This window comes from Zalophus californianus, chromosome 1, assembly GCF_009762305.2.
Source record: "Zalophus californianus isolate mZalCal1 chromosome 1, mZalCal1.pri.v2, whole genome shotgun sequence".
Taxonomy (NCBI): domain Eukaryota; kingdom Metazoa; phylum Chordata; class Mammalia; order Carnivora; family Otariidae; genus Zalophus; species Zalophus californianus.
Window position 1 is genome coordinate 75,916,303 of NC_045595.1, and position 26,313 is coordinate 75,942,615.

The following is a 26,313-nucleotide window of genomic DNA, read 5'->3' on the forward strand; positions in this document are numbered from 1 at the left end:
ACCTAAAGAGAGGACAGAGCCTCTCTTGCCACACGAAAGCAGGAGCAGGGGTATATGCCCACATTTTTGGCAGTTGGCACAACCCTGAACAATGTTCACAAAAGGGCACCTGGCCTTTGGGACGAGTGGGGGCTTTGGTGCTGCCAACCGAGCTGGGCGCCCTGCCACAGCCACATGACGGGGGCAGAGAGGCACTGGGGGGGGCAGCAGGAGGGCAGGCAGGAAGAATATATGTAATGCCCGAAGCACTGCAGGGCCAGCACAAGGGCCCCATAAAATGGTAGTACCCTTTACAGGTGCTCTGTGCTGTAGAATCCAGCACATTTCTGGTCGGACAAGAAGCAGCTCCGTACAGAACATCACCAGAAGCTGCCACGGTGACTGTGAGGAGGCAGGAAGGGTGGTGCTCAGGGTGTGGGATTTAACATCTAGCAGACTGCAGTTGGACTTCTGGCCTCTTCACTTACTAAGTTCTATGGCCTAGTCTGTCAGTCTCTGTGAGCCTCAGTTTTCTCATCAGTAAAACTGGTAGTCATGGTACATCCTCTGATTACAAGGGATACTTTGGATCATATATTTAAAGTACTCATGTATCCAACCATTGTAGATGTATTTACTGAGCACCTGCCAAGTGCCAGGCACTTGTTGGGCCCTGGGGATTATAATGAAGCTGCTTCCCGGTACACAGTAAGTGCTCAACAAAAGGCTGCGGTGGGGTGTAGATGCACATGAATTACCTGACGAGCAGAGTTAGACACCACTGCAAGTCAGTTTCCCTCCCCCCAGAGCTGTGTCACAGGGAAAGGTACTGTGTTTGGAGGAGTGGCTCTGTCACAGAATTCCCTGAGGAGCCCAAGTATTGACAGAACAGTGTAGAGTGCGGTCCGTGATGACAGACACGATCATCTGGTGGTTTCCCTTCCAGCCTGCTGTGCCGCCCTCACCGAGCTCGTGCTCAACGACACCAACGCCCACCAGGTGGTCCAGGTGAGAACGCTGCTCTCCTGGCTCCCGCTGCAGACCGCGTCAGCACTCACGGACCCCACCTCAGGAGAACTGTGTAGCCCAGAACACAGCTTTTGGGATCCCATGTTGTGATTTTAAGATATTTTAATATGTCTTATTTGAGTTCTAGAATTCCATTTTATATTCTCTTTTATTTTTTAATTTTTAAACTTTTTTTAAATTAAGATTTTATTTATTTGTCAGAGAGAGAGAGTGAGCACAAGCAGGGGGAGCTGCAGGCAGAGGGAGAAGCAGGCTCCCCGCAGAGCAGGGAGCCTGATGTGGGACTCGATCCCAGGACTCTGGGATCATGACCTGAGCCAAAGGCAGATGCTTAACCGACTGAGCCACACAGGTGTCCCTAATTTTTTAAGCTTTTTTAACATTTTATTTTTAAGTAATCTCTACACCCAACATGGGGCTCAAACTCAGAACCCCGAGACCAGGAGTCACATGCTCTTCTGACTAAGTGTCCCTAGAATTCCATTTTATAGTCTTGTCCTTCCTTTACCTCACTTGGCTTGGAAAGACCTGCCCTGTGTTTAACCTCTGGTGTTTCTTCCCTATATCATGTGTAGTCATTTTCATTTTTATCTCTTTTTTTAAAAAAAAAAACTATTTTGAATAGCTTTAATTCTGGACATATAGTATACCACGAGTTGAGGATAGTAGTCATTTGAATTAAGAGTATATCAGGTTAGGGATGCCTGCGTGGCTCAGTCGGTTAAGTGTCTGCCTTTGGCTCAGGTCATGATCCCGGGCTCCTGGGATGGAGCCCCACGTCCGGCTCCTGGCTCAGCGGGAAGCCTGCTTCTCCCTCTCCCACTCCCCCTGCTTCTGTTCCCTCTCTCGCTGTGTCTCTCTGTGAAATAAATAAATAAAATCTTAAAAAAAATTTTTAAAAATTAAAAAAAAGAGTATATCAGGTTATTCAGCTAGAGGTGACTGAAACACACACCAACAACATATTTATTGCCAAGAAACCATTTTCACAAAGCATAATTCATTAGTCAATCCTCTACATATACAGCAATATGTGGAAGTAGCATACAGTATATCCAACTTCAACTTCAAAATACATAAATACATAAAATGTCATAAGAGATCAGATCACCAATGATTAGAGGCCCGAGGGGAAGCTCAGCAAATCAGGGGGTAGTGGCAAAGCAGGGCATTTGGACTTGGCCAGATTGAGGTTCATTTCCTACTATCATTTCCTGGTGGTTCGGCCATTGGAAAAATGACTTAGTCTCTCTAAGATTTGGTTTTGTCATAAATAAAGCAGGGAAATTATAGACTGATTCACAGAATAGCTATAAAGACTAAATGCAGAAAGGCAGGTAAAGCTCTTCACAGTTAAAAAAGCCCATGTATAGTAGAGTTCAGTAAATCAAATATTTGATAATAGAAAAGTAGCAATAAGTTAGCACTTTTTGTTCATTCTGCTGTGTATATATTAGAGTATTAGAGTAAGTCTAGAAGGATAACTTTCTGGACTTTCATGCATAACTTTCATTTTCTAAATCTATTATTACTCTTGTTTCTTTTATTTTTTCTTTGTTCTTTTCTACAATAATTTATCTATGTGTATTGTTTAATTACCAAACTGTAAAGGGAGAAATTATATTTCATAGTTAGACATTTAAAGTGCAAAGTACAAAGATATTTGGATCCCTTTACTCAGTCCTTTTTTATCCCCTACTCCTTCTTAAAGTATTTAAATGACTTTAAATTGATATGCTTTATTATTTATCATCTTTAAAGACAGGTGAAATTTTGAGTGTGGTTGTAGTCTTTAGTATTACATTTTGATATATTTACTATTCTCCTGTGTACTTACACAGAGTTCTAAAATTCTACGAACATTTCTTCTCAAATACTAGTTTTTGAGATTGTTTAGTTGCTTCTTTGTGTGTCTCTCTAGCATTGGCACTGGTCACAGATAACATGTGCTCTTTATTCTTCCAGGAAAATGGTGTATATACAATAGCAAAATTAATTTTACCAAACAAACAAAAGAATGCAGCAAAAACTAATCTATTACAGGTAATAAGCATGTCCATTGTTCTTCCGTACCAAGTTACTGAAATCTGGGGAAACTTTGAGAATATAAATTCCCTCCCAGTCTCCGTACTGACTGGGAAGAAAAATATCAGGTGCAGGAGGCTGGCATGAAAACAAATGCTGTCAAAACAAAATAAAGGGCGTAACAGTGGTTTCTCTGGGTTGGGGGGATCAGGTGATTTTAAGTATGTATTTCTTTGCTTATCGGTAAGTTCTATTTTTTTTCAAAACAATGCTTATGTATCAGAAAACTGTAAGAGGAAAATTATATTCCATCTTTAAGCATAGACCACAGTTGGTAACATTTCATCTTTACAAAGGAAAGCCTGTAAAATAGATCTTGGTGGATGAGAAGAGACTCACCAAGTTGCTAAAGGGGTGTGAGTGGGGCAGCCACGGCATCTGCTACAGGGTGGAAGAGCATTCCACACAGAGGGAACACCAAGTGCAAAGTGCGAGAGCCAGGCAACTTAGAGTGTGCTTCGGCCGCCCGGCGCGCCCGGCGGAGCCTGGGGTGTGTGGTCGGGGGAGGGAGATGAGGCCTTGCAGGCAAGAGGGGTGCACATTATTGCAGGCTCCTGCATGCTGTTTTAAAGAGTGGGCATCAGGGGGCCAGTGTCCCTGAAGATACTGGAAAGATAAAATCAGATTGAAAGTAAGCCTTTGCAGGACTTGCAGCTCATTCTTTTCCCCCAAGTCATTTAGAGAGGAAGTAAGAAACCATGTTTACCTCCAATCCAATCGAAGGGCTGTCACCCCGAACGAGAGAGAAGACGAGCAGAGAAGTTTTGGTGGTATCCGTGGGCTGGCAGGCAGAGGTTTTAGAGAGCTACCCATGACAACATAAAGGTGCGGAACTTAATTTCTTTGGTGCACCACAGAGGCATGATGTGATGCTGGACAACAGAAGAAGTCAGATCCACCTTGCAGATGCATTTTGTTAAGGCAGTAGAGGGTTTCTAAAAATTCACATTGAAATGGTTTTTGAGGGACGTTTGCATCCTGCACTTTCTCACTGCCTCTACCACCCTCCACCAGGCTCCGTCATGTCGTTGTGTCATCTGCCTGCTTCCCTGGGCAATTTTATTTGGGACCCTTCGGTATTCAGACCACTAATTTTATGGAATGATTCCAGATCCCAGTGCAGCAGACGCCGATCACCCCCATGGTGGCCTGTGTACAGGACCGACTGCAGGCTGGGGGCTCTCTGTTTTTTTTCTTGGCACTGCAAAGTGACAGACATTTAGACGTTTATTTTTCTTTGGTAAAGTCTCACAGGCCTCTTTCTGAGCGTTCTTGGGAGTAGTTACTGTAGATTGTTCTATTTGGGAAATGCTTAAGACTCTTTACTCAAGAGACCAATTTGTCAAGTTTGAGTCCAATGTGCCTGTGGCTATTTTTATATGTTATCATTTCGAGTGTTTATTTTCTCATAGAAGCCAGATAAATATTGAGGCATACATAGCAAGCTAGAAACAAAATAAACCTTGAGCTCCTGAAAATCTCTGGACATTTGGTTTTCTCAGAGTAGGAATTTTATTTCTGGTCTCTGTGTTCGTTTTGTACTTTCTAGAAAGGAATTAATGACAAGTACTGAGTGGAACGAGGCTAACCTCCTAGCATTCTACAACATAAATGCTTTTTAAAAATATGAGACCTACCCTAGGTATTGATGGTTTTTGTCTTTAGTCATAACCTTTGGCTCCCATGGAGGTCAGCCACTCACAATAAAGTCACTTTAATGTTTAGTTCATGATAATTTTATCCTGGCAGTGTTTTAATTTGCTGAGCTACCTTTGAGAATCACGCACCCTTTTATTTTCCAGTGTTATGCATTCAGAGCCTTGAGGTTTCTCTTCAGTATGGAAAGAAACAGACCACTCTTTAAAAGGTATGAGCTTAGAGAAATTTAAGTGACCGGTGATCATGAGATTGAACTGTTTTCACATATCTGATTCAGATGCAAACAATAAGAGAAGAATGAATCAGTATGCAAAGCATGTGTTTTCAGATTTCTTGGAATCCACAGATAATAAGACTGACTTACCCTCGTGATATCTTAACACTGAAAATGAGCTAAATGATGAAGAAAGGGAATAAATCACTCTATCAATACAATTCTTAATTACTGTGACTGCTATGGGTTTTAGTTTTCCCTTTTTTTGGACGTTAACATTTTAAATGGATGACATAAAAATATGTGCTTGTTCTTATGCATTCAGAAATTCCAAAGTTGGTCTAGTCATTTCCTCTGAATCAGTGGAAAAAGAGGTATTTTCAGGGTATCCTTCATAGGGCAGGAGCTCGTTTCATGGGGAGGAGGCTAGGTGTTCCTGGGTCAGGAGGCTGTGCTGGTGAGTGTGACAGAAAAACCAACTCCTTGGGAAGCAAACACTAGTTACCTATGTGTGTGGTCTGCATGCCCCTGGGTTGGCCAGGCTGGCCAAAATCATAGGCCCAAGTTCTTACTAGAATTCTATTGATATAAGGTGGAATAGAAATAAGAACTTGAGTTAATATAATGTGTTTTGTTCTGAAGCACTGGAGCATTTTATGTTGCTACTTTATTTACAAATGATGTTTGAATTTGAGGGAAGAAAAAAAAGTAAAGTTATTATAACCTTTTATTTCAAGGCCCTAAACCATCCATTTTTATGGACTTGATGATTTTACTAAGCCCTTGAAACCAGTACCCTGCAAATGATGCATAAATCTCTCCATTTTTTTCATTTACCTGTATTTTTATTTTATTTTCATAAAACATTTAAAAATGGGGGTTAGTATTTACCTCCTAGGGTTAATATGAGGACGGAATCAAATGGCGTTTATGAAAGTGTTCAGCACTCCATAAACACCCCATAAACATTCCTTTCCAAAATGCTTAATGCCTGTACCTCCAGATATCTTACAAATAAGGTCTTTGTATAATCTGTGTCATAACATGAGATCTGCCCTTTTAATAAATGTTTAAGTGTACAGCACAGTATTGTCAACTATAAGCACAATGTTGTACACCACATCTCTAAAAACTTTCCTCTCTGGTTGCTTTTCATTATCCCTTAAGACCTGTAGTTCTAGTTCATTTTTGTGAGATAAGCTGGTGAGTACTATTTGCCCCCACTTTGTTGATAACCTAAGGAAGTTGAGTTTATTTAATGTAATTAATCTGTGAGTGAGCTAGATCCCAAAGGGAAGGAATGAGCAACAGTTACCAAGCCCTACATGAAGTGTCTGTGTATGTTTTCCCTGTAGACTTTTCCCCACCGACTTGTTTGAGATCTTCATCGATATAGGACATTATGTTCGTGATATCAGTGCTTATGAAGAATTGGTATCAAAGTTGAATTTGTTAGTGGTAAGCCCTGAATTTTAAATATTTGGGTAGGCTGGTATGTGGTCAGAAATGGAAATTATCATAGTGCCCATTTCCTTTTTATTTTTTTGTTTAGGAGGATGAACTGAAGCAAATTGCTGAAAATCTTGAAAGCATTAATCAGAATAAAGCTCCTTCAAAATACATAGGCAACTATGCAATTTTGGATCATCTTGGAAGTGGAGCTTTTGGCTGTGTTTACAAGGTGACTTTGCCTTTGGGGAACAATATTTCTGATATTCCCGAAGCAAACCAGATGTCCCACTTGCACACACCCACGCAACTGGATTAAAGCCCTCGTTATTGAAAAATAGATACAAATTAGAATGATTGTTTTTGCCCATCAAATAGCTGTCCTGATGTTATTTTATCTCAGCTCTAGAAATTTATCACTAATCTTTGAAGACAAAAGCCGTTGTTATGTCTCACAAAAAAAATAGTCAAGGTGGCTTGTCCCAGTGCATGAGACTTTCTCTAAATTCATACCAGAGTTTTCTATATTTACCCAGGAAAATCCTACCGAATAGTGCAGACTGACCCAGGAGATACCAGTTTTTTGAGCTGAGCTTAGTGTACATACAGACAAAAATTTTAAAAATTCTGTTACTTATGTAGATTATTTAGATTACTTGTTTTAATCATGTGACTTATTAATCGATCTCTTTTTTCCCTTCTTTCTACCCCCACCCCATCATTATTATTTATTATTATTATTTTATTTTTGTTTTTATTTTAGGTTAGAAAGCGTAGTGGTCAAAATCTTTTAGCAATGAAAGAGGTCAATTTACACAACCCAGCATTTGGAAAGGATAAAAAAGATCGAGACAGCAGTGTAAAGAATATTGTTTCTGAATTAACCATAATTAAAGAGCAGGTAAACGTTTTTCTTGTTTATGAAGATATGTTCCTTAACTAAGTGTCATTAAAAGAAAGTAGAGTTCTTGTGCTATTCTCGTCCATGCTGTTTAAGAACTGGTTCTGTTTATAATAATTGATATTGAGGTGATAATATTTTGGTTAGATATTTTTCTGAAGGCTTGACATTGAACCATAGAAAGACTTTCTGGAGTTTATATCAGCGCTTGGGGTGCAGAATGATTGGGTTTACAGCAGAGTGCCACATATATGAAACACCCTTCTTTTTTCATTGCAAGCGTATCCTTTTCCTTCTCATTATGTTGTAGAATATTTGGTTCCTTAGTTACATGCATAAGCATATGACCAAGAGTTCCCTGACTTTTGTCAAGTGGAACCAAGCTGTTAACATTCCTCAAATACAGCTTATTAAATCTAAAAGTAGATTTTCAAGATGGATTATTATTTATTGGAATGAGTGGAATATTCAGACATAATGTAACAACCCAGTTAACTATCATTATGAAGGTTTGTTTGGGGAGAAAGAATAAACATGTCAGAAGAGAAGTGAGATTGGATTTTGTGATCCAAGAATACATGGGTTTCTTTTTCAGCTTTCCTTATTTATACATTCATTATGGGTACTGTTCATTTGTAACTCCTGTGGAGAGCGACCAGCTTCCCTGCTCTTTGTTCTCCATGAGTTAAATTTGCATAGCATCTGTGCTGGGACATAAAGATCACCAAATAAATATGATGATCTTTATTCATCAAAATATATAGTTCTAGCCCAATTCATAAATTGCAGTACATACTATCACTGATAGCTTCTTTTATAGTTGACTTTCATATATAGTAATAGAGTGGACTTGAAGAAGAAGTTAGTGTCCTCTCCTGCGTAGGATACTCTGATCTTCAGCAGTATGCTGTTTCACTATAGCACAAGGCTAGAACATGGCTTTTGCTGCAAGCTGATCAAGTATCTTCATTTGAACCCTGATGCGGATATAGTCCTGGCCAGTGAGCTAGGCTTAGAATATGGTTCTGTTGCTTACCTGGTCCTGTATTGTTTAAAATCTGCTGACCACTTGATAGTTGATGAGGTAGACCTTGTTTTAGCACATTTCCTAAGAAATTTCCTAAGAAAAGAAAGTATCAGGGTGGGGACATATAAGAGGCATGTGTTTGGACTTAGAGAAAACTCAAAATTGTACAGTTGCACTCTTACGAGGGGACTGAACCAAAGGAAAGGATAGTCACATTTAGAGGTCTAAAAGGAGGAGGTGATGGCAGACAGAAGTGGCAACTAGGAAAGGAGAGTGTGTTTGTTAAGAGTAAGACTAAGCTGCAGTAAGAAAGACGCTCCAAATCCGTTGGCCTAAACAAGAGGCTTGATAATGCAGTGAATTATTTCTCTTTCATGTGACAATCCTAGAGTGAGTGGACCAAGCTGGTGGTAGTCTCTGTTCCATGCAATCATTTGGGAATGTAGGTTCTTTCTCCCTTACTGCTCTGCTACCTCCTAGGCCATTGTCTTCATCCGCTTGGTTGAAACTGCCACAGGCACGTTCACATCCAAGGTGAAAGAGGTAGAGCATGGTGGCGGGGGGTTGTTCCCAGTGTTTAGGACTCAGACACAGGAGCACACATGTTTCCCCTGACATTCCCTTGGTGAGAACTTAGTGACAGTCCCTCTCAGGGCTGCAAGGGAGGCTGAGAGATGTAATCTCTGACTGGGAAGCCATGTTCCACCCGAACTCAATTGCAATGGAGGAATAGGAAGGGAGGTTTTGGGTGGACAGTTACCAGACTCCCCTTCAAAAAGGCAAGAAAAGAGACCAGAAGCAGATGCAAGCCATTTATAAAGGTAATGTCAACTATTCTGAGATAGAATAAATTTCAATTTGCCTAGAAACTTAAGTTATAAGTAAGCAACTATAAAAATTTTAGTATTCTTATAGGAAAGGAAAGTTTTGAAAAAGTAGAATTTCTGTGTAATATCCTGAGGTAAATTTAGGCCAAAGAACTGAATACTTCTTACACATGGCAAGGAAGACTTCATTCAAGACAACTGCAATAGGAATCAAACTATTACAACAGGGGAGAGAGATTGAACTCAACTCTGAAGACAACCAAGAGGCTGGGTGAGGGGGTGCCTAGATGGAAAATTACTCGGAAGGATTTCATTAGCTGTCAAAGATGGGGTGATGAGGAACTTGATTGGATATCAAGAGTGGGGAGATTCTTGCTAAACTGGCTTGGCAGGATTCTTGATAAAACCAGGCAGGCCAAACATGAAGCCTAGTCAAGAGGAGAGCTCCCAGAAGCCTGACTAAAGTTTGGCCAAGAAGGGAGACCTTGCCAACTATTGTTGTAATGTAAATGGAGTTAGTAACACTTAAATTCTTTCAATTTCATACTAACCATTTTAGAAAACATAGAAAGACACCAAGTGTGAATAGACATAAACAGTGTATATGAATATTTAAGTAGTAGGGAGGGGCAAGAGGCGATGGTGTACCTATTCAGCATAAATTGCTTCATTGCAGTTTTCTTATCTTTGCAATGTGTGTGTAGTGTTGGGATGGGGAGCGCTAAATGAATTCTTCGGGTTACTTTGAGTTCTACAGTTCTCTGTTTTAGTTAAATTAGGTGATAAAGTATAAGCTGTTTTTAATTCTAATTGATAAGGCTATATGGGAGATTGCTATTTTCAGATTAGTTTTGTAGGTAACAAATAATAAGAATCATGATAAAAATCTCAAATCTCAATTAGATGATATCTTGAAATGCTTAATTTTATAGATAGATATGAATGCAATAATTTCTGTGTTGTTTTCAATTATATTCAATTATAGTCCAATTATATTTTGAAGTAACATAATGTTTGTTATTCATTTTCTTATAGCTCTATCATCCCAATGTTGTACGCTATTACAAAACATTTCTGGAAAGTAAGTATGAGTTTTCATGATATTTCTAATTAAGGAAAAGTATTTATATTATATATTTCTATATTAAAATGTCACAAAATAAACTCAATTCTTTTCTTTTTTCCAGCTATTTTCTTTATTTGTGGAAGATCTTGTGCATCACTTTTTTGATCAGTGAAACAGTGATATAATAATCAATGACCTACAGATAGTTATAAAGTACTTAGACCCCTATATGAAAGACACTGCATGAACAAAGCAAAATAGTTATTATAGCTATTTTCTTACATACACACACACAAAACCATAGTAGGATCAGGAGAGCAGCAAACTAAAGGATAATGGCATATTTAAGACAAAATTAAAAATTGTTTTCGTTGACTCAGATGACATTTTTCACCCCCCTAATAAATTGGGAGTGGCTACATCTTTGAGATTTATGTTACTTAAAGTTCAGGTAATTACCACAAGGTGGCGGTGGAGCCCTGACTGATTCTGCAGGCAGGCCCTCTTAGGTGTAAGAAGGATGGATTACTGAATCAAAAGGTTGAGATAAAGCCAAACTCAGTCACATGCTTAAAACAATATAGGGCCTTTGACGGAAACAATAAACCTTAATGATGTGCATCACATATGAAGTTTCAAAGTAAGTCGTTTGGAGGAAGATTTAAAGAAGTACAAGGCAATGGTTGGGACCTCTTCATTGCCTCTTTATAAATGCTATTATTAGGCCAACCTATTGTGTACTGTGGCAATTTATGATTTTATCCATTTCCCTTCCCCTAGCTGACTCAGAGGAACCCAGTGCTGAAACTCCAGTAAATCCTGCTCCCTTGATATTAGAATTCTTGATAGTAGAATAAATTCTTATAATTTAGTGCATATCCCATTAGAGATCAAGATTGGCTTCTGACTTGCACTACGGAAATGACACAACTTAGGCTAATTTAAAAACAAAACTTTTATAACCTGACATCTTCCAAAAAGAATTGGAAGTGACTCAAAAATACCTAAAATATGATAAACATAGATTAGGGAATTATGTGAAATTGGAATTAGGGAATTATGGGATTAAGAGTACACTTACTGTGATGAGCACTAAGTATCGCATAGAATTGTTAAATCACTATACCGAACACCTGAAACTAATATAATACAGTATGTTAATTATGCTTCAATCAAAAGAAGAAAAAATCAATTAATATAAGAAAGGAAAAAATTAAGCTAGGAGTAAGATTAGTATATATACTGAGTATTTCTTGGGATAATAAACAATTGAAAATAATATGAATGTCTATCTTTAGGTGAATAAATAATGATCTATCTGTGTTGTGTAATACTATGCAGCCAGCAGAAAGAATGGCATGGATCTGTGTGTACTGTTAGGGCAGCCTGCTGAATGAAAAAGTATAAGTGGCAGAACATGTATAGTAAATATTTCATTTTTGTAAATATTATGTACATACATATTTTATATACATCCAGAACATCACAAAAGATACATATCACATATCATCATTAATAGTTTCATATTGGCTTTGGAGGAGAAAGTAGAATTTACTTTGTTTCTTGATATCCAAAGCAAAAAGATGAATGCAATCAGTTATGAGATTCCCAGTATCCATAAGATAAAACCAGTAAAGTCCAGCTTTCTCTGCTATAGAGGGGCATGACAGAAATTTCTGCACAGGTTGTCTTCTCAGCTGTGCCATTGCAAGGCTATGGCATGATTCCATTTTAAAATTCTGTGAGGTTCATCTATGAAACTATCAAACAATAGTGTAAAATGCAATTTTCTGAATTTCTGACATGATTTAAGGGTAAATTTTAAACTACTGATAAGAAAGGTGGGTTTACATGTTCTTCAGGAAATGCTCCATGACTTGGCATCATTTACTTGTTCTCTTTGGCCACTCCCAACTGTTCCCATCTTGGTGTACAGAGAAAATGATAATGTTTGCCAGCATAAACTTATGCTAGGCGGTAGTCCATAACCGAAAGGGATTGTTGCTGGGCTCCAGGATCCCCAAGAGCCCCTCGCTTCCACTGTCTCCAGGACTGACTGGATCCATATCTTAGCACATCTCTAATTCTTTAGCGCTGTGCCCTGCACACACGTTGGGAAGCTCGGATTCTAATTCATAAGTTTTTTTTCTAAATATATTGAATTTAAATTTCTATTATCTCTTCCTTGTTTTCTTATAGATGATAGGTTGTATATAGTTATGGAGCTTATAGAAGGGGTCCCTCTTGGAGAGCATTTCAGTTCTTTGAAGGAAAAACAACATCATTTTGTTGAAGAAAGACTATGGAAAATATTTATACAGGTACGCTTTTGTTTTCATTAATTTTTTTTTACCAAACAGAAAATTTCTGAGCTGATTTCTTAGAGATGTGTATGGTGGTCATCAGTGGTGATATGTATATTGGGGGAAATAAAATTTGTTTTTTATTTGCTCTTTCAAGCTGTGCTTAGCTCTTCGGTACTTACACAAGGAGAAGAGGATTGTGCATAGAGATCTGACACCAAACAACATTATGTTGGGGGATAAGGACAAAGTAACAGTTAGTAAGTATAAGAATCTCAAAATTTTTAATTTAGGAATTCCTGAATATTATGCAAGAGCAGAGTTGTTCAATAGAAGTTTCTGTGCTCAAGGGAATGTTCTGTATCTGCATTGTCCAATATGTGGCTCTTGGGCACTTGAAATGTGACTAGTGTGACTGAGGATGTGAATCTTTTTTTTTTTAAATTTTTTAATTAACATATGATGTATTATTTGTTTCAGGGGTACAGATCTGTGATTCATCAGTCTTACACAATTCACAGTGCTCACCATAGTACATACCCTCCCCAATGTCCATCACCTAGCCACCCCAACCCTCCTACTCCCTCCACTCCAGCAACCCTCAGTTTGTTTCCTGAGATTAAGAGTCTCTTATGGTTTGTCCCCCTCTCTGGTTTCATCTTGTTTCATTTTTCCCTCCCTTCCCCTCTGATTCTCTGTCTTGTTTCTCAAATGCCTCATATCAATGAGATCATATAATACTTGTCTTTCTCTGATTGATTTATTTCATTTAGCACAATACCCTCTAGTTCCATCCACATAGTTGCAAATGGCAAGATTTCATTTTTTTGATGGCTGCATAATATTCCATTGTGTGTGTGTGTGTGTGTGTGTGTGTATATATATATATATATATATACACACACACACACCACATCTTCTTTATCCATTCATCTGTTGATGGACATCTAGGCTCTTTCCATAGTTTGGCTATTATGGACATTGCTGCTATAAACATTGGGGTGCATATGCCCCTTCTGATCACTACATTTGTATCTTTGGGGTAAATACCCAGTAGTGCAATTGCTGGGTTATAGGGTAGCTCTGTTTTCAACTCATTGCATCCAAAACCATAAGATACCTAGGAATAAATCTAACCAAAGAGGCAAAGAATCAGTACTCAGAAAACTATAGAATACTCATGAAAGAAATTGAGGAAGACACAAAAAAATGGAAAAATGTTCCATGCTCATGGATTGGAAGAACAAATATTGTGAAAATGTCTATGCTACTTAGAGCAATATACAGATTTAAGCAATCCCTATCAAAATACCATCCACTTTTTTCAAAGAAATGGAACAAATAATCCTAAAATTTTTATGGAACCAGAAAAGACTCTAAATAGCCAGAGGAATGTTGAAAAAGAAAAGCAAAGCTGGTGGCATCATAATTCCGGACTTCAAGCTCTATTACAAAGCTGTCATCATCAAGACAGTTTGGTACTGGCACAAAAACAGACACATAGATCAATGGAACAGAATAGAGAGCCCAGAAATGGACCCGCAATTCTATGGTCAACTCATCTTTGACAAAGCAGGAAAGAATGTCCAATGGAAAAAAGACGGTCTCTTCAAAAATGGTGTTGGGAAAATTGGACAGCCACATGCAGAAGAATGAAACTGGACCATTTCCTTACACCACACACAAAAACAGACTCCAAATGGTTGAAAGACCTAAATGTGAGGCAGGAATCCGTCAAAATCCTTAAGGAGAACACAGGCAGCAACCTCTTCGACCTCAGCCACAGCAACTTCTTCCTAGAAACATCGCCAAAGGCAAGGGAAGCCAGGGCAAAAATGAACTATTGGGACTTCATCAAGATAAAAAGCTTTTGCACAGCAAAGGAAACAGTCCACAAAACCAAAAGACAACCGACAGAATGGGAGAAGATATTTGCAAATGACATATCAGATAAAGGACTAGTATCCAAAATCTATAAAGAACTTATCAAACTCAACACCCAAAGAACAAATGACCCAACCAAGAAATGGGCAGAAGACATGAACAGACATTTTTCCAAAGAAGACATCCAAATGGCCAACAGACACATGAAAAAGTGCTCAACATCACTCGGCATCAGGGAAATCCAAATCAAAGCCTCAATGAGACACCACCTCACACCAGTCAGAATGGCTAAAATTAACAAGTCAGGAAATGACAGATGTTGGCGAGGATGTGGAGAAGGGGGTCTCTCCTCCACTGTTGGTGGGAATGCAAGCTGGTGCAGCCACTCTGGAAAACAGTATGAGGATGTGATTCTTAAATTCTATCAAATTTTAATGAAGTAAACATCCCTATGTGACTAGTGGCTACTGTATTGGACAGTCACTAGTGTAGTTCTTGATTGAGTTGTATTTTGCCCATATGAGAGAATAAAGTACTGTTCGGATGTTTAAGTATTTAATTCCCAATTCAATGGTTGCTAGGTTTTTTTCTCTCTATAGAACACTACCTCATCAGCAAAAACTTTTATGACTACCACATAGGCACATTGTTTTGAACTATTTTAATATAGTCTGTACCATATGGGTGACAAGTATACATATCAAGGGCTATGAAAAAATCTAGGCACTTGTATATTTTAGCATCAGTTTTTATCAAAATATTTTCAACTGATACAGGTAGGCCTAATGTTGGCTAAAATTTTATAAGTGAGGAGGTTAATTTTTTCCCCACAATTGTATAATTCTTGATCATAACTTAAAATTAACTTTTTAACCTAGATTGATAATTTGCATTCTCCTGTTCTTCTTCTTCACTCATCAACACTTGTGTTACTCTCATGGACTATTAATCGTTCACCAACTATAAGTAGGGATATACATATCTAAATCAGTAGTCTCTAAATTTTTTTTGCTCATGACATTCCATCAGTAAAATATTTTTTGTAATATACTGCCAATGTATATATGCTTACTTATAAATTCTATACTTATATCACTGTACAATTATTCAATATAAAGTACATAAAGTCTACAAATAAAATATAAAGGGATGCACTACAAAATCAAAATAAAGGTTTCAATACTTTTTCCTGCCCTCTAGTGGTTTGCCTTAGGCATTTCGCTTTGGAGACCACTTCCTAAATGTTATTGATGTGAGAGACACATGATAACATTTTAAGGCTGATTCTCTTCGTTTTAGTAGAATCTAATTCTTCATAAAGGCAATTCCAAATGTGCACCTTTACCATCACCACGTGTCTTCAGTAACAACAATTAGACTTACTGTCCAGATTTTTCTAAGAGCATCCTATATTAGTTTAAAATATAAAAAGCAGCCCCAAACAGGAACTCTATAGATAACTTCCAATGCAAAGTTACTTGGAAATATTTCCAGGCCAGTGCTTTGTGAAATACAAAATGAGACCAAATAATTGTGAATCTTCACCTTAGACACACATTTGCTTGATCATTTGAAATTAATTATAATTTTGTTTGCCATAAGCTTTCATTTTTTTCTTTTGTATAAATTAGACTTGTGTTTCCTTAAGAATTTTTCCTATTTATATACCTATAGGTATTTTAATTTATAAGTTAATGAGAATTCATAGAAATCAAATTTATTACACCTATATATTATTAAATAGGAATGAACAGATTTGTTTTGTGTTGGCATATGATGCCTTTGATGGCTATTCAGGCCACATTTCTGAGTAATAGCTAACCTTGCATTTTATTTTCTTACTAAGATCAGCTGTAATCATTTCCTTGGCTACATTTAAAACAGTGAGGTTAATCTTTTATTGTAGTAGTTTGATTTCTTTTCTATCTAAGCTTATTAAATTTTATATTTGTCTTCTGTAATCAGTACTGCGTATCAAAATAGTTTACAAAATAAAATAGTACTAAAAATCTTGTAAAGAAACACTTACCTCTTTGTAATCCCCAGTTCTCTGTTTTCTGAAAAATTTAATTCTCTTTAGCTTCTTCTGGCATTTGACTTTCCATTGTGATAGTTGAGGATTTAGTTTTCTTATTTTTTCTTCTTCCCCATCTACCATCCTGCCAGTATAGTTATCGTACAGTTTGGGGTTAAATCAATATTTAATGTTTACATTATTATTACTGTATAATTCTTGTTCAGTGTTGATCACCTTTCCTTTCTCGTAGACCTTTCTATTTTTCTTGGAGCTAATAATTGCCTTCTTTTTTGTTTGTTTTCTTAACTTTCTATGTAGGTATTATTTCTTCTTCCCAAGTCTTCCAAAAAGATTATAAAAGCCCTCTCTGTACATTTCCATGTGGTCAAACATGGAGATTACTTTCAATTTTGTTTTCCTGGACATCCAGCTGCATGCTGCAATGTAGACTGGATTTTAATTTAGGTCTGCTGCACGGCCATTGTCCTGGAACTTACATTTGCTTCTTTTCTAATTGGAGTCTTTCTTATGTTCTGTGATTTCCCCTTTCTTTTTTTTTTCTTTCTTTTTTTCCTTCCTTCCCTTCTCTCTTTCTTCCTTTCTTTTTCCCTTTTTCTTTCTTTTGTTCCTTCGTTCTTTCTTCCTCCCTCCCCCTCCCTTCCTCCTCCTCCTCCTCCTCCTCCCTCCCTCCCTCCCTTCCTTTCTTCCTTCCTTCCTTCCTTCCTTCCTTCCTTCCTTCCTTCCTTCCTTCCTTCCTAGTTTTCATTTAAATTCCAGTTAGTTAACATACAGTGTAATATTAGTTTCAGGTATAGAATTTATTTATTTATTTTTTTTAAAGATTTTATTTATGTATTTGACAGAGAGAGACACAGCGAGGGAGGGAACACAAGCAGGGGGAGTGGGAGAGGGAGAAGCAGGCTCTCCGCGGAGCAGGGAGCCCGATGCGGGGCTCGATCCCAGGACCCTGGGACCATGACGAGAGCCGAAGGCAGACGTTTAACAACTGAGTCACCCAGGTGCCCCAGTGATTCATCACTTACACACTCTTCTTTTTTAACTCTCCTGCTGTGCTGAAGTGTATCTTCTAGTACTTTCCTTAAAAAGAATGTTCTGGATCTTAAAACTTTGGGGTGCTTGTGTGTCACAAAATATTTATAGGAAACTTCGTACTCTATTGGGTGGGTGTAATATTCTCAGATAAAAGTCATTATCCTTTCAAATTTGAAGGCATTACTTCAGTCTTTTGGTATCCCGTTTTGTTCTTTGGAAAGCCAATGCTATTTTGATTCCCATTACTTGATATATGAGCTCTTTTATTTATCTAGAAAATTTTAGGTTCTCTTCATCTACAGCTTTGGGTGGGTCTCTTCATTCAGTGTATTTGGAACTAGGTGTGTACTTCAATACTGGAGGCTAAAACTTCAGTCTTGGGAAATTTTCCTGCCTTATTTCTTCATTATTTTTCTCCCTTCTTTACTTTCTAGAATTCCCATTAGTCTTGGATCTATATGCTAAATAATATCCTAATTTAAAAATAATTATTCTCTTAGTTTTCAGCTCTGTCTCTTTGTTCTACTTCCGTTATTTCTTCAACTTAATTTTCTAGTGCTTCTATTGAATGTTTAATTTTGATTTTCACATTTTTTAATTTCCCCTTTTATCTTGTTCTTTATTTCATTTTCATGGAATCCTGATTTTATTCTCTCTCAAGGTAATGTAGACTTTTCTTTTCAGCTCCCTGCATTGTTTCTGTATCTTCTGGTTCCATCCCCCATCCCCCCCACCCTCCCACCCTCCGCCAATCTCTCTTTCCTAATGGAGACTTTTCTCAAATGTCTATTGATCCTGGGCTGACAAAGACACTAAATAAGCTGTTGGAAGCTCTGTGGGTTCCAGCTAAGGCTGCCATCCGTAAACTTCATTAGAGCACAATGACATTTTTCTTTGGAAACCTCCAAAGATTTTACCTAAACTTTTTCCAGAGAATGCATCTCCAGTATCTTGACTGAGGCAAAGTCTATCTGTTGCTGTCATTTGGGGAGTGGTGTGGACAAAGGGGCCTCAGGTAGTTAGTTATGCTCAGTTGATAGGTTTTCCCTGAATTCCCATGGGTTCACCCACACTCTGCTTTGTTTCTTTCTGGTTCAGTCAGTTTCTCTGGAAAATAAATTTCTCTTTTTCTGCTAGTGGCAGGGGGAACTCAATTACCGAGGAGTGTCATATGTGAATGTGGGGAGGGACCTGTGGACTTGATCTTAACTCTGTCTTTTGAGCTTCTTTTAATTTCACTTATCCTTGTGTGGCACACTGGGCTCTGCAGGGTGAATGGGCTCCCTTTTGGCCCTTTTATTCTCAGACTCATGGTTTGGGACTTCTGCTCCGTACATTCTCCAACTATGTTCCATCTTACAAAAATTCATTGGAATATCTTATCCTCTGTTGTCACCAAGCCCATTCTCATTGTCCTTGTAAGTTAGTAATTTATATAGAAAATTGATTTCCCTTCATTTTAGCAAGATTTTGAGAGCTAGAAGACATACACACATGTGATCAATCTACCTTTTTTTTTTTTAAAGATTTTATTTATTCGTCAGGGAGAGCACAAGCAGGGGGAGCGGCAGGCAAAGGGAGAAGCAGGCTCCCCGCTGAGCAAGGAGCCCGATGTGGGACTCAGTCCCAGGACCCTGAGGTCATGACCTGAGCCAACAGCAGACTGAGCCACCCAGGTGTCCTGATCAATCTACCTTTTAAACCCAAATGGGCAGGCCAGTTACATTATTAAGTCTATATATTATATATGGCAAAATATTCCACTTTCATCTTTACTCTCTAACTTAAAAAAATGTATATTTTTTTCTTTTTTTTTTAAATTTTATTTTATTATGTTATGTCAGTCACCACACATTACATCATTAGTTTTTGATGTAGTGATCCATGATTCATTGTTTTCGTATAACACCCAGCGCTCCAAATTGTAAAAGACTCTCTAGAAAAAAAGTTATTTTGTTTACAAGGATAAATAAACTTTTATTTTGCTTTTCTCTTTCCTGCTTCTCATCACCATTCTGCCCAAGCTTTTTCTTATTAATATTTATTAGACTTGTGTTATTCACCTAAAAATTATATTCAACTTTCAAAACTTTTTAGCATTAAATGAGGCAATATTTTTCTAGTTTCAGATAAAGAATCAGTGATATACCTCAGAACAGAATCTTATCCTAATCTTGTTTCTTTCCATTAAAGCAATTACATGGACAGGATGTCGATGTGCTATTGTCATTTTCAATGAGTGTAAAATGATTTTATGACCAAAGATAATCCAAAGAGACTTGATATCAGTATTCTAAAGATATTTTAAATGTAATAGTGATGAAAATATTTTTCAGTGTCTATCACTATTGGTATAAATGTGGACTTAGAGACTCTTATTTTTATGACAGGTATGGTTAAATTAAAATCTTATAGCATTAATTTGAAACCAAATGTAGAAGATACCCATATTTTGGGAGGTTGAAACAAAACTGCAATTCATAGAGCCTATAAAAATAGGCTGCAGGGTATGTGAAATCATGTCACCACAAAGGGGCAGCCTTGTCATATTTTATTTTTCTCTTGTGCTAGAAGGCTTTACTCCCAGGAAAGAAACATGGCATCAACAAGTGATGTTTAAGATGCATGAGACAAAATGTACTGAAAATGTAACCAGACAAAAAAGCTTTAGAAAAATCAAAATTTCCCTCTTCTTCTCTTTTTCTTAATGTAGATGAATTAGATGTTTTAAAATTGAGGTTGGGGTGCAATTATTTATAGTAAGCACACTAGCTGGGAATTTGCCTTCATGAGGCAGCAGAATAGAGTACTAACTTTATATTAATATACTAATATTTAGGTATGTGTGATTTTACAAATGGTATCTAATTTTAATGTCTAAGTATATTTCCATTTAAAAGACTGTATATTTTAATGTCTTGTTCTGTGAAACATGTCCAGGTCTTGCCTCTGCACTTATTTTCAACCTCGGATGCCACGCACCTGACTCGGTGGCACGCTAAGCAAAGCACAGTCAAGGTCGGCTCTAAGTGCTGCTGCCTGTCAAGTAAGACCTACACTGTGCCATCCCATTATAGAATGGCTCTGAAGAAGGGGATATGCTGATAATGAACTTGCTCGCAGATCCACCATTTCATATTTCTTGACCTTTTCAAATACCCACATTTCAATGTAAGCCTCTCATGCTCCCATTTTCTCCCTGATCCCAAATTAAAAAAAGAAAAAAGAAAGAAAGAAAGAAAGAAAAGAAAAGGAAAAGGAAAAAACAAAACTCAATCAACTATTGTAATAGATTTCAGACATGGGCTTTCGTGCATGACTCAAGAGGTCACATGTTCATTCTGCAACCAAACAGGCTGTGCACATTTCTACATGTTTCTCAAATGATATTTGGCTGTTCCTACTGGTAATAACAACAGAAAAATACTTGATTCAGTGGAACATTTATCAAAGACTCAAGTGCTTATCAAATGCCATCATATGCCAGGCATGTCAGGGTGGATATTAGATGAAAGCCATGTCCTCTGTCCCTTGAAATCTCAGTCTTAGGGGGAAGACTTGGAGTTCTTCACTCAGCAGTTTACTCCTGAGCTACTACATCTTGCAGTGAACAAGACAAGTCACTATCTTCATGGAGCTTCTAGTTGTATTACAGGGTGATAAAGACTAGAAAGTTGTCTTTGCAAAATACTATATTAGTTGGGGTAGGTCAGGTTATGCTGCAGTAACAAGTGACCTGAAAGTTTCAGTAGCTTAAAACAGTGGCAAACCATAGCCTGTGGGACAAATCCAGCTGTGGCCTGTTTTTGTATGTCCTGTGAGCTAATGATGGCTTTTATTCTTTTAGATAGTTGTTAAAAAAAAAAACAAAAGAAGAATATGTGACAAAGATCACATGTGGCTTTTGAAGCCTTAACTATTTATTATCTGGCCATTTACAGAAAAACTTTATCCTTGGGGTGCCTGTCTGGCTCAGTTGGGAGAGCATGCCACTCTTGATCTCGGGGTCCTGAGTTTCAGCTCCATGTTGGTGTAGAGAGTACTTAAAATAAATAAACTGAAAGTTATAACCCACTATGTATTCAAAAAAAAAGAAAAGAAAACATTTGCTCACCCTGGCTTAAAACAGCAAGGTTTCTATCTTAGCTCATACTGTGTGTGCAATGTAGGTCACTAAGGGAGCTGTGCTCAGAGACCCAGGCTGGCTCCTATACACCTGCCTCAACATTGCAGAGGCAGGAAAGAGAAAGCATGGAACCATACCTCAGCTCTTAAAACTGCCCAGACTTCGTGAGTGAAAGCAAGTCAAGTTTAAAAGGGTGAAGATGTGTTTCTCCTCCCCAGAGAAGATAGTCTATCACAACTCTCAGGCACAGGGGAAAATGTGATTGACTCTCTCTGTGGGGTTTTCAGGTGAGGAGTTGAGCAGGAAAGCATTCCATGGCAGCAATACAAAAGGTTAGAGACCTGAAGTGCTACAGTGTGCCTAGGCACTGGTGTGATGTTCAATGTGTCAAGACAATAGATTTTGGTGAGTAAGGAGCATGGGCATTGATATTTGGCCAGAGACTTATCTTTAGAAATTTCCAGACTGGAAATTATGTGATCAGATACGGGATGTGGAGGATAATTGTAATGGCAGGTGAGGGGTACCATAAGGAAAGACTGGAGACATCCCCAGTTTAGGACATATATCAGTTAAGATCTGTTCAGATGCAAAAAGCCAGACTAACAATGGCTTATGCCATAAGGACATGTAATTATCTCATAACAAGAGGTCTGGAGGTGAGCAGTTCTAGTGCTGGTTTAACAATTCAAGGAGGTCAGCCATGATCTAGGCATTTCTGTCTTTTCTTGCCATTATCCTCAGCGGATTAGCCAGAGCTCTAGGCATCATTACCAAACTCAGACAGGCAGTAGGATGGCAGCTAGGTTAAAAAAAATTCTGTGCTTCAAATGTCTATTTCCTTTTATCGTTAAAGAAAATCTTTTGCAGGGGGGTCCCATTATATGTCTTACATTCTGTTGGCCAAAGCCAAGTTCTGTTAGCACCCCCAGCTATAAGGGAGACTGTTTAGGTTAGCTTTCAGCCTCTATAATTGGAGATAAGAAAGGGGAAAAGGGATGGCTAATGGCTTTTTGAGAGCTAGTCCACAGTATTTGCCGCCGAAGACTTGCAGTTGTCCAGGAAAGATGTAATGTGAGTTTTACCTATGGCAGCTGCAGAAGAGGGTACAGCAGAAGGTTTAGATTCAGCAGTTATTTAAAAGATTTTGTGCCTAGTTAGAGGTGTGAGAACAGTGAGAAAGAGTCTGAATTTGTGAAGATTGTGACAGCAGAGAATTGGGTGAGGGGATTTAAGGTGTAAGGTTTTGGACATACTGCTTTAGAAATCTGATCATATCCTTTCCTGGTTAAAGTCCTTTAGGTAGCTTCCTATGACATTCCTTAGAGCACCCAGAGTCCTTCCTTCATGATCTCACCTTTGCTCTTTGCTCTAGCCTCATGGGACAAATTGCTCCTTCCTGAGCAGACCAGGGTGTGGTCCTATATCTCTGTGACTTCCAACATAGTGCTCTCTCTGCCTGGAATGCCATCTGCTACTCAATTCAAATGCCATTCCTCCAGGTGGCATCTTTGATGTCCACATCTGATTGGTTCCATTTCTGGGCTCCTTCAGTATACCAGGCTTGCCTTTCTCAGCATATAGGGCAGTGGTTTATTGCCATTCTCTCCTTGAGGTAAAGGAAACTGGTTTTCTTGGCTTTCTTTCTCGGAAAGCACTTTATAATATTTATTGACTAAATGGACAGATGAATGAATGAATAAATGAACTAAAACCCACCCAGGGAGAAATATTTAGAAGCCAGTTACAAACAAAAAATAATGATTAGGGAAGATACTTGGGTTTGAGATCTTGATCTGACAGCTAAGATTTTGTGGGAAGAGTGTTTAATATAAGAGGAATTGCGGATTAAAGTGAAAATCCAGTGCATACATGGGGAAAGGTACAAGCGGTTCCCACTGGCATGGCAGCAAATACCATAACCCAAAGTATGAAAGGAAAAAGTGTACTTTCTTGAGTGCCAACAAAGTTTGAGAAATCAAACTAGACCTCTCTTGTATTGCTAGAATCTTGGCATTTTCATTGCTTTCTAGAGGATTAGAGGATTTTAATTGTTATTGTTTAGCTCAATTGCTGCTGAGAAATCTGTGTCATTACAGGGAAAATGAATTAGTGTTACACTTCTGATAGGGAAGTCAGAGTCCTTAAATGCATATTATCTCATATGCCTCTAAAATCTCCTGGCTAAATAAGCACATAATGAGTCTGTAGCTTTTGTAAGTCTCTTGACCTTTCTTTGAACCTGTTGTGTTGCTTACTTTTCATTAACTGGGTATAGTATCTATTTGGGTCTAAGCCAACCCAGAACTTTGAGTGTTCTTAAAAAACTACAGAATATTGAGTCACTTGTATTATATACCCTCATATAGCATCTGTGTAGTAAGGGTAGCCACACAATTTCTAGAATTTCTCTCAGTCAACAAATTGCCTTCATGTCACTAGGAAAGCAAGAATATTTTCTGTCAAGCCCACCAGTTTCCTTATATTGCTATTAGGTCATGTGAAATAAGGAAACATTGAAGCGAAATTCAGTCAAATCTAATTTCTAAAAAATTTTCTAAGATTCTCACACCGCCAGTGGGTCAATCTGCAATTCTGAGATTTGAATAGCGGTTGGCTTCCATGGAAAGATGAGAATGGCAGTCCCAAGAAAGTCCGAGCAGAACGTCCTGAAAGTGCTGATCTTGACCAAATGATTGTTATGCTCTCCTGGTGGGACGGACTCACCATAATTGACTGCATAAGTGAATAAGGAGGCCTTGAATCTTTACCATCTTAGGAAAAAATTAGAACTAAAATCTTCCCAATGTTGGGTTTATAAGACCTATAAAAACACCAAAACACCAAGGATAATAAAGTTTATTTTAGTGTGTGTTTTCATATGGGCATATTGGGTTATGATTTCGTTCTCTGAGAAATTTTTAATGTAAAGGGTAGAATCTGATGTGTTCTGGACATGTTATTTTCATTCTGTGAGTTTTCCCAAAGTGTGCTCTGAAACAGCATGGTGAGTGGGTGGGAGTGCCTATTTTTACACAGATTAATTCGACAGTGCATGGTACTACATATCTGATCAGTCTGCCCAGCCTCCTAAGTGTACTGAAGCCACTGGAGCCTTTTGGACTCTATAATCATGCCATAAACAGTGTATGTGTGTGTGTGTATGTGTGTGTGTGTGTGTGTGAGAGAGAGAGAGAGAGAGAATGAGAACAAGAGCCTGACTTCCTGTTTTTATAAGAATCTGACCCTTAGCACTCCTACTTAATATTAGAACCACGTGTTTATTTTATTTATTTTTTTTAAAGATTTTATTTATTTAATTGACAGAGAGAGAGACGGCGAGAGAGGGAATACAAGCAGGCTCCCCTTGGAGCAGGGAGCTTGATGCGGGGCTCGATCCCAGGACCCTGGGATCATGACCTGATACGAAGGCAGACGCTTAACGACTGAGCCACCCAGGCACCCCAGAACCACGTGTTTAAAGTTTCATTCATTATTCCAAGTAACAGTAACCAGAACAAAGCCCACTTTGGAAAATGATTTTAGAAGAGCCCATATTTAGTAAGGACATTGGTTTCCCCAAGAATGTAGTCTACTGATAGATGTCCTAGAGTGAAATGATGTTTGTGTACAAAAGATACGGAGTTACCTAGAATTCAGGAAGTACTTTTATATCAGGTGTTGAATTTTTCATCCTACAACTCTGTTATAATAATTCCATCAATAAAAATCAATCAAATAATGATGCTGTTGAGAAAGAAAAATACTTTTACTCTCTCTCATCCAAGGAAGAGCCTGCACTGGGGAAGGAAGCTTTGGAAGAGTGGGTGGCACAATGGAAGAGCTGACATTAAGAATTTGAGTGGCCTTCAGAGGAGGAAGTGCCAATGAGGCAGGGGTTTGTTGAGCATCTTTTCGAGAACTCCTTATCCCCCCACAGAGCCCTGCATGGAGAGGATGTTACTGATGATCTTGTCACTGTGGAAGTTGGAGGTTGGCCTTCATTTACTGAGGCAGAAGGAAAGAGCAGAGAGGTAGATGGGCGAGTTTGCAAGGTGGACATCTTTCTGAACTATTATACAGTTGTGTTCAAGTAGATGCCTTTGTCATTGCCTGGCACTATAGAGATTTCAACTGATCATTTCCTGAAATTTCACAGTCATTCATGGTTTTTATTTTACTCAGGGAAGACATTTTTATCATGATGAAAATTTTAGCTGTGCTTTGAAGGAAAAGAGTAACTACCCATAGCTACATCTCTTAAGCACTTACTGTGGGATGAAAATTATATGTTACCTCATCCAATATCTGAGGCACCTTCCCATCCTCACAGATAATGAAAAGAGTTAGAGAGGTTAGAAAACTCACTTAAATCACCCAGCATTTAATAGGTTGACAGTGCCAGGGATGAACTATATCTGGTTCTAGTGTTCATCTCTTCATCAACTCTCTTTATAGTATTCCCCCAGAAAGATCAATTCAGGTAAAGAAAAAGGCATCCTTGAGGGCATGGGGTGCTCATAATCAAGTATTGTGTTGCATGAATTGGATGAATCCAATAGTTTTGTTGAGGTGGATGTTTTAATTTGGGCCATATTGATAGGGATCAGTCATCTGAACATGGCCTGCAGGGTCTTGCATCATCTGGCCATGCCCCTGATTGTCTACCCTCCAGCCAATCTAGCCTTTTTTCA

At 38.3% G+C, this 26,313-nt stretch overlaps 1 protein-coding gene across 8 annotated transcripts in view; it reads left to right on the forward strand.

Annotated features, from left to right (window-relative positions):
* Nucleotides 1-26,313, forward strand: part of NEK10 (NIMA related kinase 10) — a 242,807-nt gene that overhangs the window by 57,244 nt on the left and 159,250 nt on the right. For all 8 annotated transcript variants that reach the window (XR_004819457.1, XR_004819456.1, XM_035723283.1 and 5 more), the window contains exons 14-22: nucleotides 926-987; nucleotides 2,974-3,051; nucleotides 4,896-4,960; nucleotides 6,322-6,424; nucleotides 6,519-6,647; nucleotides 7,179-7,316; nucleotides 10,206-10,251; nucleotides 12,436-12,557; nucleotides 12,697-12,799. Coding sequence is in view for 6 of the 8 variants with exons in the window: in XM_035723283.1 (XP_035579176.1) it covers nucleotides 926-987; nucleotides 2,974-3,051; nucleotides 4,896-4,960; nucleotides 6,322-6,424; nucleotides 6,519-6,647; nucleotides 7,179-7,316; nucleotides 10,206-10,251; nucleotides 12,436-12,557; nucleotides 12,697-12,799 (846 nt within the window). In the remaining 2 variants the exon portion in view is untranslated. The remainder of the gene's footprint in view (nucleotides 1-925; nucleotides 988-2,973; nucleotides 3,052-4,895; nucleotides 4,961-6,321; nucleotides 6,425-6,518; nucleotides 6,648-7,178; nucleotides 7,317-10,205; nucleotides 10,252-12,435; nucleotides 12,558-12,696; nucleotides 12,800-26,313) is intronic.